This window comes from Protopterus annectens, chromosome 3.part0, assembly GCF_019279795.1.
Source record: "Protopterus annectens isolate FY-2018-M chromosome 3.part0, PAN1.0, whole genome shotgun sequence".
NCBI lineage: Eukaryota > Metazoa > Chordata > Ceratodontiformes > Protopteridae > Protopterus > Protopterus annectens.
In genome coordinates this window covers 1,001,915,190-1,001,925,625 of record NC_056731.1, presented here as the reverse complement: position 1 = coordinate 1,001,925,625, position 10,436 = coordinate 1,001,915,190, and the positions used below count along the sequence as shown (strand labels likewise).

The 10,436-nt window shown below is 36.6% G+C and overlaps 1 protein-coding gene across 3 annotated transcripts in view; it reads left to right on the top strand.

Moving 5' to 3' along the window:
• The first annotated feature begins 7,079 nt into the window (after positions 1-7,079).
• The window catches only part of ARHGEF6 (Rac/Cdc42 guanine nucleotide exchange factor 6), a 1,746,213-nt gene continuing 1,742,856 nt past the window's right edge, over positions 7,080-10,436 (top strand). For 2 of the 3 annotated variants that reach the window (XM_044065305.1, XM_044065303.1), the window contains exons 1-2: positions 7,080-7,431; positions 8,830-8,913. In XM_044065305.1, the coding sequence (XP_043921240.1) occupies positions 7,267-7,431; positions 8,830-8,913 (249 nt within the window). In that variant the 5' untranslated portion in view covers positions 7,080-7,266. Of the gene's footprint in view, positions 7,432-8,600; positions 8,699-8,829; positions 8,914-10,436 lie in introns of those variants that run through there. The other variant, XM_044065304.1, reaches the window with a different exon arrangement.

The window sequence follows — 10,436 nt, the reverse complement described above, 5'->3', positions numbered from 1 at the left end:
ACAGTGTTTTCTCCTCACATTTTGTGGTTGATTTTCTTGTAGATTCTGTAGATTTCTTTTTTGCTACCATTCAGGCAGTCCACTTACTAGCCAGTAACTTGAAATGTACTGAAAAAAGCAAATTCACATAATCTATTTTCTGGGTTTCTATTTCACAATAGGAGAGCTGAAATTAAGCTGTTACTCAATGTGCTGAAAAAGGCAAATTCACTTGATCTCTTTTCTGAGTTTCTATTTCACAATAGGAGAGCTGAAATTAAGCTGTTACTCAATATGCAGCCACCTTGGAAGAATGCCTTTTTGTGTTTAATTTCAGCCCATTTTCAGTATAACAGATTTTCTTCTAGGTTAAGTTATTTCTGAAGGCTACAAGTATCAGAGAGGATCTTAAGAATAACACCTAGATTGCAGTCATATGCAGACTTAGTTAACCAGAGCTCCAGGTTCCTGTTATGGAGATCAAGCAAGAAAATGTTGAAAAGGAGGTGCTCCAGCACAGAGCCCTGGGGGGACTCCACTTGTAATTTTTATGCACTCAGATGAAGCACCTGACACACAAATTCTATAGGCTCTATCTTTTAATCAGTTTGCTATCCACATTATTATTTGGGGATTTATTCTGAGAACAGTTATCTATCTTACTATGTCTTTATGGGGCATAATACCAAAGTCCTTGGCCAAATCAAGTTACACTGTATGAAAAGCATGGTCATTGTCTGCAGAATGAGCGACCCTCTCAAAGAAGTTAACTAAATTTAATAGTCAGGATTTCCCTTTGACTAAGCCATATTGTTGTGGATTAAGCCTAATAAGATTTTTGACATCAATAATAGTACAGTCTATAGCTTTTCAAATCAGGCTCTTCAGGCTGATGGATATGCATACAATTATCAGGGTTTGTGGTAGGACAACCCTTATGTTGGGGCATTAGCAAGGTATTGTGCCATAATTTAGGAACAAATCCTGTTATTAAGCTTAGGTTAAACTACAGTTTGTGTTGAAGTGCAGTGACTGAATGTTTAGTATCATTTATTAAACATCCAGGTATGTTGTCCAGGTATGCTGTTGACAACCTTTCTACTTTCTATTCCTTAAGTCTTTGCGCTAAAAGTTTTTGTGCTGTGAAGGTATAATAACATCAGTCTTTGTGAACTCATGCATATTATCCATATACTCCCTTATTTTCTCTTTAGTTCTCTGCATTTGTGCCTCTTCTTGTTCTGTGAGATTCCACTTATTCCGCAGTACTTTGACCATTGTTTAACCTTTGTCAGCCCCTCTAAGTAATTCCTATTACTTCTTAACCATATCTCTCACTGTTTTATCTCTACCCTGTTTTTAAACTCCATTTTCATTTTATCCCACTGATTTGCTAACTATAACTTCTGAAGATATTTCTTTCTTCCCTAATTACTCAAATAATTTCTACTAACCATTCCTTAAACACCCTTCTTATTAACAGGTAGGTAGGAAGGTGCCATTACCCTGCATTTTTATCTTGTTTTTTTATCAGTGCATAATCTGAAATAATTATTGGGTGTATGTCAAAGCTTTTAATCAAATGCTTATGTTCCTGTGAAATATAATGTCTATCTAGTCTAGCCCAGTTATTGCACCTTGGGGAATAATATGTAAATTTTGCCTTAAGTTTCTGCTACTTAATTCACATATTCCATAACACAAATGTTCATAAATAAATTCAGAAATCTACTATGGTTTATTACATTTTCCCTTCTATGTCCCCCTGATAAATCCTCACTATTGCAAATCAAGATCCAGTCCCCAGCTATAGGTAATATTCCCTGCTGAAAGCTGATTATTTCTCCCCAAATTTTCTTAAGATCCATAATAGCAGTTTTTGGTGGAATATAAATACATGCCAGTATAATCCTCCTCCTCCCTCACCAATAGTCCCCTACTAACATAAGTCTACCATTATTGTCTTTTTTTTCTTCTCTCCCTATTAGTATAATTCTCCCATGTTCCTTTGTCCCTGATATTCTGCTGAATATACATTCTGAAATCCTTTCTTTGTCAAATTCACGCACTCATTTCTTTCCAAATGTGTCTCCTGCAGCATTGCTATTTGCATTCTGCATTTATTAATATAATTCACTACTCTTTCTTGTTTGTCTATACATGTAAGGCTATTTACTTTCCAAGATAATGTGGATAGCTTAGCCATTATGATAAAAAGCTTTTGTTCCCACCTATTGTACATGTGAACTTTTTTTAATGTGTATTTCCAACTTTTGAGTTACATGTACACCTTAATGGTTGGCAGGTTGATGGTTTATACAGTTTCTTCTCATCTCTGTTTGAACTGATGTGATATTTTCAAGACTTTTGTTTTAATGAAAACACTCAAACAAAACACTAAATACATTTTCAAAACACCCCATATCCCCTATTAACTTAGAGCAAACACACAACATTATGCACATCTTCAAAAAATGAAGTTTAGCTTTCCAGCTATGACTTGTTCCAAATTGTCAGCTGCATCCACAGGCATTACTTAACCTAAAATTAAGATTATATATGTTTAAATGCATGCTACAGCCTATGTTCCTACTTACACTGATTGTTGTCTGTTCTTTTCTTATCTCTATTTCCCTCTCAGATGTAAAAAATAGTTTGCATGCTTTCAGAAAACATTAACTTTTAGCCCTATGAAAAAGTGCATTGGCTAACACGATAGTGTTAATGCTGCTAGAAAGGCTGCTGTTTCTTATTTACTTACCATAATTTCAAACATTATTTTTCACAGAAATGCTTGCCATTGTACCTTTACATTTTCAATTTTCCTTAGCAGAGAATGCTCAGAACTCTCAAGATTAATTGCTTGCACCTGCAGACAGCTCATCTCCATGTAAAAGTAGTCAGTAATGACTCTCTGTAAATTTCATTCAAAACAGAATGTACAGCTGCCTTAGCCATAGACTTCTTGACTTCCACTGAACATTTGCTAATGAAAAACATGCTAATATCATTGCAGATGTAAGAAGCTTGGCATTTTTCACACTTTTCATAATTTTACTTATTTTTAAACCTACTTGCTTACAAAACACACTTGTTTATATCTTAAGCCAAGGGCATTAATCTAGACATCCACCCTTGTAAAAATAAGAGTAAGTATCTTAATTTTATATATAATATAGTCATTGCACTTCTACATCTCCCTCAGCAGCCCAGAGCACAGCACACTAACATCAAAGTTGTTTGTGTCCAGCCCTTCTTCTCTTGTTATACTGCAAAACCTATATTTCTTACAACCAAAAAAGGTTTTCTTTACTTTAACAACTTTAACACATGTAGCAGGCATTGAATAGACCCCCTTTTACACATTTAAAATATCATTGACTACACAAAACTGATTTACTATACATAATATGCAGTTTATATCATGAGATGTTATATATAATAATAAGAAAAAATGCCTTGCTTGTTACTTTTCTTCCTTTTAGTGTCCTTCTAAACATTAATGACATAAATTGGGATATATGCTTTACAGTTCACACACAAATTTAACAAAGACAACAAAAATCCAATCTTTCTCAGCCACCTTTTCTTGCAAAGCCATATTTCACAAATGTGACTGCTCTTTTACAGTCTCCCATTTATTCACTAATTTCAGTGTTGCTGGTCTTGTTCTTGTTCAGCTCCAGATCCCAACACCAGACTGTGGTTCAAGTCCAGTATATTCCTACTTCTTTCTAGTCAACTCCTTTGCTTCGTTGATGCCTCTCAAGTATTTTCCTGTGGAACATCGGAAAGGTTTTCACTGGTAAAGTCTCTCTGTGAGCTTTATTGTGAGAAAAATAAGAAGCAGAGTCCCCTCCTGTTTGTTGGCTCATTTTTTTGTCAAACAAACTTTTTATTTCCTCCTTAGCATGTCCTGCATCAACCAATATATTTGAGTCTCCAGGAAAAAATATTCTGAAGACAGATGAATACAGCAACTTGAATATCACATCTGTCTCTTGACACTCTCTGATTGCTGGGATAAATTTGCTTTTGCTCTGCCTGGTGTACAATAAATAATCATTGCAAACACCCTGCTGTCTCCAGTTTTTAATGCTATCCCCTTCTGCCATAGTTTTGTCAGAATTAACTCTTTCTGCTGGTATGATTGAATCTTTACAAATACAAGTTGTGGCTGCTTTCGCATTGCCAAGTTTGGAGTATGGAGTCAATGCACCCATTCAATTAACAAATCCTTCTGTGGAATAGTCAAGTTACTTAGTTACTGTGCTTTCATAAAATTAATACAGCCTGTTCCTTCCAGTTTCTCTGGTACAGCAGAAAATAACAGTTTTTCTTTGTGAGCTCTGTCTTCTAACACAGCCATTTTTTGAAACAGCTCTTCTTGAGAAGTCTCATACCCAGATAGCCTTTCTTTTATTTCATCCTCTAATTTTTGCAGTTTTATCAGTTCATCTGAATACCAATTTAAAGCTTCTTTTATGTTTTTTCCATCTTTTGTTATTTGAGTTTATATACTTCTTCAATGTGTCATTTATTTTAGTAACCTCTGAATATTTTTTTATTTATTTTGTCCTGTAAATTGCTGGATGCCATCTCTTGTACCAAAACTGAAGACTGAACTGCTTTTTGCTAAACAGCTACAGGACTCTTCACAGCCAGTGCTTTTTTTTTTCCTTTGCCTTTTCTGGCTGATTTTCTTTCAGGTTCTCTAAATTTCTTCTTCGCCGGCATCCAGGCAGTGTATTTACTAGCCAGTAAATGAATTTTATTCTAGCTGGAAATATCACTGTCTCTTATTTTTCACACTGGGCGAGCTGAAATTAAATTGTTAGTCAGTGTGCAACCATCTTGGAAGTCCAGGGCAGAAAATCTTTTAGCCAGTATCTGGAAGCCTTGGAATAAGAGATGGAGGCCATCGTTTGTGAAGCAAGTCAAACTATTAATCATCTTATCCCATGCTGACACAATGTTTTCTAACCTCAGATAAAGGTCACAACATTACTTTGACTAACCTTAAACATTTTGTCCAGTTATAGTATGTGTAGTAGGATGGAATTTATAGTTGGTTTAAAAATAGTCAAATGCAAGTGTCACAACAACCACACACTGGAAGTAAATTGTTGCAGCTATTCTAGGTGGTTTCAAACCTAGGATTTACACAAAATAATTAACTATGTAATTAAGTGGCATTGTAACAATGATAGTATTATCGTTTGCAATGTCCAGTCTAATTATTGTCTCATATTAGCAACTCCCCATTCAGCTGAAGTGGGAATGTTGTTATTCAGTGAGGTATATTACCCAATGTGTCAGGCATGATATTTATTTATTTGAGCTATGATCCAAACATAGTTGTTACTACAAATATTTTATATTTTATGAATCAGTCATAGGATACGTACAGCTCAACTCTTGCAAATTCAGTATGCACACTACTTTACTAACTAATCTATCTGCAGTACACAAATTGTCTGAGAGGTGAAACACTTAATCAGGATAATTTCTCAGAATAAAATATGTATATTTATCTCTCATCAGTCAGAAGTTTTCACATCATAGCATGCTTTAATCTGAAAGTTACACAGCTGCTCAGAAATGATTGTTCTCAACTTCTAGAGTGTGAGATGCTTTTATCAGAAAGATAATTCCTAGTTAACTCCCTGTAGCAACAGGTTATATTTATGTCATCTACATACCTCTCAACCTCTTAGTGCAAGAAATCTGGACTAACCCTGACAAAATGGGGGAACAAAGGCCCCAAAATAAGGACAGCTTTTAAGTATTGGTTCTTATAAACATAAAATGTTGCCAGAGTTACAGTGTGTGTGTTAACATACATTTTCTGAAGGATTTGAAGTCTGAAACTCAAATGTATGTCATTATTTAGTAACTTCAATCCTCAGATTATCCCAGTAATTTGTCAGAAAACCACAAATTTTATGAGGAATACACTAAAAATATAAGGTAAAAATCTGGGCATTCTGCACAAATCTGGATAGTTGAGGTGTATGGTCATCTATGTTAACCTCTTTCTATTAATAAGCCATCCTTTTGTAACATCCTTGTATTAATTACCTAAATGTTTCACCCTGCAACACTCTGCTTCCTTTACCTGATCTTTCCATAAAGTCTACTGAATATCAAATCAGTTGATCTAAGGCCCTGTTTCACTTTTGATGCATCAAATACATTGTAGCAATAGGTGGTATTGTATTTATAACTGTTATATTTGGATTCTATGTTCCTCCAATAATATTATTGACCATATTTTGTATATTTTCAATTAGTTACATTTAATAAGTAGAACAGCAGGTTTGCTGCCGATACATTTTTCTTAGTACAAGCGAGAGTTATAAACGTGTATATTCATTAGCAGTAATTCAGCCTTTTCTGGCTTTCTGTTGGGCTACATGTAAACACGTGTTAAAGATGGAAGAACAGCTGGCATAATGTAAATATTTTTCATCTATGAATTTATTTATCATTTGCTTATTATTGTCACATGCATCCTACACCTCTCAACCTCGTAGTCGTAGCACAAGAAATCTGGACAAAGCCAAAAGGGGGGGGGGGGGTACAAAGGCCCAAAAATAAGGGCACATTTTAAATATCGCAGTTATAGACTAAAAAGTTGTTAGAATAAAAGGTCTTGTGTTACTCTACATTTTCTGAATGATATGAAGTCTGAAACTCAAATTTTTATCATTATTTAATGAAGTCAAGCCTCACCGATTTGCCAGAAAAAAAAAACACAATTTTATGAGGTACTAACCAAAATATGAAGCAACAATCTTGACATTCTGATAAAATCTGGACAGTTGAAAGTTATGAATTCCATTTCACTACCATTAGTACTCTTGTTTACTTAACCTTTCTGTACAGACACAGTTGAATCTGTGGGGAATAAATTTATAAGTCTGCTACGTTTGGAACTTTACTTTTCGGCCCTAGATTATAAATGAGTGCTACGCATTTGGACCTCCCGGGAAACATTCATACATACACACACATAATGTCTGCGTTTAATTTGACAAATAGGAACACAAGGGCGCCACCGCATTTTTTCAAAGTCTTGAAAATCAAATGCAATACGTAAGAGAAGCTGCGTTGGTATTTCAGCAGTGCTTAGTAACATATGATTGTGTACAGAACTGCTGCACCAAAAGTGAAGTTAACTAAGAAAAAGGAAGAAGACATTTGATGCAATCGCGGATGTGGGTTTGACCTTGCAGAGGCTCGAACTCCTCTAGCAGCGCTCTGTTTAATGACAGAGCTTCAGCAATGAATCCGGAGGAGCAGGCGGTTACATGGCTCATTTCACTGGGGGTTTTAAACTCGCCAAAAAAGACTGTTTCCGACCCGGAGGTGTTTTTGAAATCGTCTCTTAAGGATGGGACAGTACTTTGTAAATTGATTAACCGGCTTCTGCCAGGATCAGTAGATAAGGTAATCACGCATTTAATGCATGGCCAGTTAGAATGGCAGCTGCAAACGTCAGTTTGCAGATTTGGAACAAATGTGTACTAATCAATGTTTTATTATACGCACCACTCTCTGTAATCAAATGTCCGTGGAGCCAACAAGAATTTACTTTATTGGGATGTATAAAAGAAGACAGGTGTACCGTTTAGTATTGTCAACCTCATCTTGCCTAAAAATGCTTGAATCAAAGGGTACTTAGCATACAGAAACCTTATTTTCGTAAGCGTCATTACACAGAAACCCTAAAAGTTTAAAGGAAGATGTTGAATAACGTATTAATTAGTTTTTGCGCACAAGCTGTCAAGCACAAAATAAGTATTATCATTTCCTGTAAAGATAATTTCAAGTGTTGTTTCATAAAAGTTTGTGGTGATTTAACCTAGGGATTTTTTTAAAGATGTTTGCACTATGAAGATACCGTCTTCTGCGTACCCCACGTACCCCAGCCCGGCAGCAGGTCTCCCCTTGAGGACAGAGCTCGGCTACTGCAGGTCTGACTGTGTGCACGAGCCTCCGTGCAAGCAGCCAGCTGCTCAGGGCTGCGCCTTCCTATATACTGCCTTGGTACTTCCTTCCACAGACGAGTTGCCAGAGTTCGTAGGCCTTCCGAGCCTATAGGGCTGTTACCCCTTATGAAGTTAAGAAGTTTAGCATTTTATTGGACTAAAGCTAGTTGCTCATTGCTAAAACGCAGTAACTCGGTGGTTGAATTTCATCTAACTGTACTGACGTTTTTTATGCCACCTTTGAGCAGGGCACACAAACCCATGTGTGCAATTACAGAATGTAAATAAAGGGACTGCGCTCATGTTCCCCTGTATAGTGCAACTGCTTTTTAATCTTTGTGTTTGCAGAGACCTAAGCTATTTGCCGCAGCCTGACCCAAGTCCCTGCACCACCGGGTGAAGCAGCTGCGTGTTTTCTCATTAAGATAGTATTTGAGCTGCAAACCTTTTCAGCATATTTATTAATACAGTGTAGTTTGTTCTCAGTGTAATAAGAAGGAAAGGCAATAAAAGCCTGAACTATTATTCTGTGAAAGGATTGTGATGTGACAAATGTCATCATAGCAGACCGAGTCCAGACTTGTTAAGCCTGTTACTCTTGGCTCGACTGGGCTGGCCAAGCCATGTTCACTCCTACTTGGGGCTCGAACTCGCTGCCTGGCGAACGTCATTTCCTCCAGCAGCTGTCCTTCCTGGTCTGTCAGTTTTACTCTACAGAGTATTTTGTGAGTGTTCTGTTGCTAATCTGTGCCATCCAGGAAGATAAATCATTTTCCAGAATGAAAGTGCTTTGAGGCTTGTAAAGGTTTTATTGAAGCAAATTAAGAGATTTTTTTTTGCTGGATTTTTCTTTTAGTACTGTGCCGAGCCCAGAACCGAATCAGACTGTCTTAACAACATCAGGGAGTTCCTCAAAGGCTGCGCTTCTCATAAAATAGAGGTAAGTGGAAGAATATTTGTGAACTGACGTTACCTGCACTTATTTGTTCTTGCCGGGGTGTGCTGTTTCACTTTTATGTTACTCCTTGTGACAGATGTGTGCGACAAAGTGACACAGAGTTGTTGTTTTGGATTTGCATGGAAGTCTTCAAGAAGTTACTGTTTCTACCTTTGTTGTATTGTATGAGTTGTTTGGTAGTAAAGGGGCGTTTCGACTGTAAAAGTTAAATGCCTGAACCTTGTTACCCAGGTTTGACTTGGGTTGTATGGAGCATTTCATCCCTATTTGCAGCGGGGATTAGCTGCATTGATTGCGGTATAAGTATTTGACTGTAAGGGTTTGTAATTCCTTACCAGTATAAGAGGTGCAACCACTTATCGTGTTTCATCACGTTGCAAGGAACCGAACCGGTGTCTCTTGAATTCTTGCTCACTCCATCTACTGAAACCATACCTTTCAACTGTCCGTGATTTTGATTCAAATTTTAGCCATGTCCCCCCCGAATCCTTCCTAAAACCACTGACTTTTGGAGAAGAGACCGTGAATTACACTTAATAAACAAAGACAGTAATTATATCCTGCCAGGTACTAATATTTTTAAGTGTCCGTGAATATGTTGAGAACGATGCATGAAACTCATTACACATGTTGCCATTTGAAATACTATTTCCATAGTTTTAGAACTGAACTGCAGAATGCAGATTGGAAACAATTCATAATGTTCTGAAGAAATATTTGTAATAGGAATGCTGGATAGTGTAAGTGACCAAAAGCAATGACTGTTGAAGCTAAGTCTTGCAGATGCATCTGCCACACCTCTCTTTGTACAGGTACCCTTGGCAGCTCAATGCTCAGCTCAGCTCAGGACTGCTATATGACACTATTTACTTTCCACACTACCATATGTCCCAGATTCCCAAGTTGTAGGGGTTTTGCACTGTGATTTAGACTCCCTCCTGCTTTGCCTATCCCCATTTGAATAACAGGATTGGTCAGTTTCCTTTCTTGCATAATGAAATTGTAAAAGTATTTGTAGATAATTGTGAGACAGATCTGTTTAAAGCAGCATTTTGTTCTAATGATCCACTAATTAAAAGCATCATAGAATATGTAATAGTTTTACTTTTTTATTGCTAAAGTTATGGCTTTACAGCAGAGTGTAACTAATATAGTTGTTTTGTTGGAGTATGATAACAAAATTGGCATCTTTTTTTTTTTTTTTCTTCTATGTCCAGGAGCAGTAGCATCTTCCTAACATGCTGTGTGTAGTATACTTTTCAGTGGGGAAAATAGTCGGTGTTAAAGAGTTTTAAATGTTCATGTATGGAATTTTGCTGCTGTACAGTAACATTAAGCAGAACTTATCTGTGAAGATTCTTATCCGTTAACTTTATTGCATACTGTCTTGAACCAGGTCATTGTATGACATGAGATTATCTTTGGTGTTATGTGCACTGTTGACTGTTTGAAAGCTGCAACATTTCATTTCTTTTGAGCTGCAGTGTATCACATTCTAATTTGTT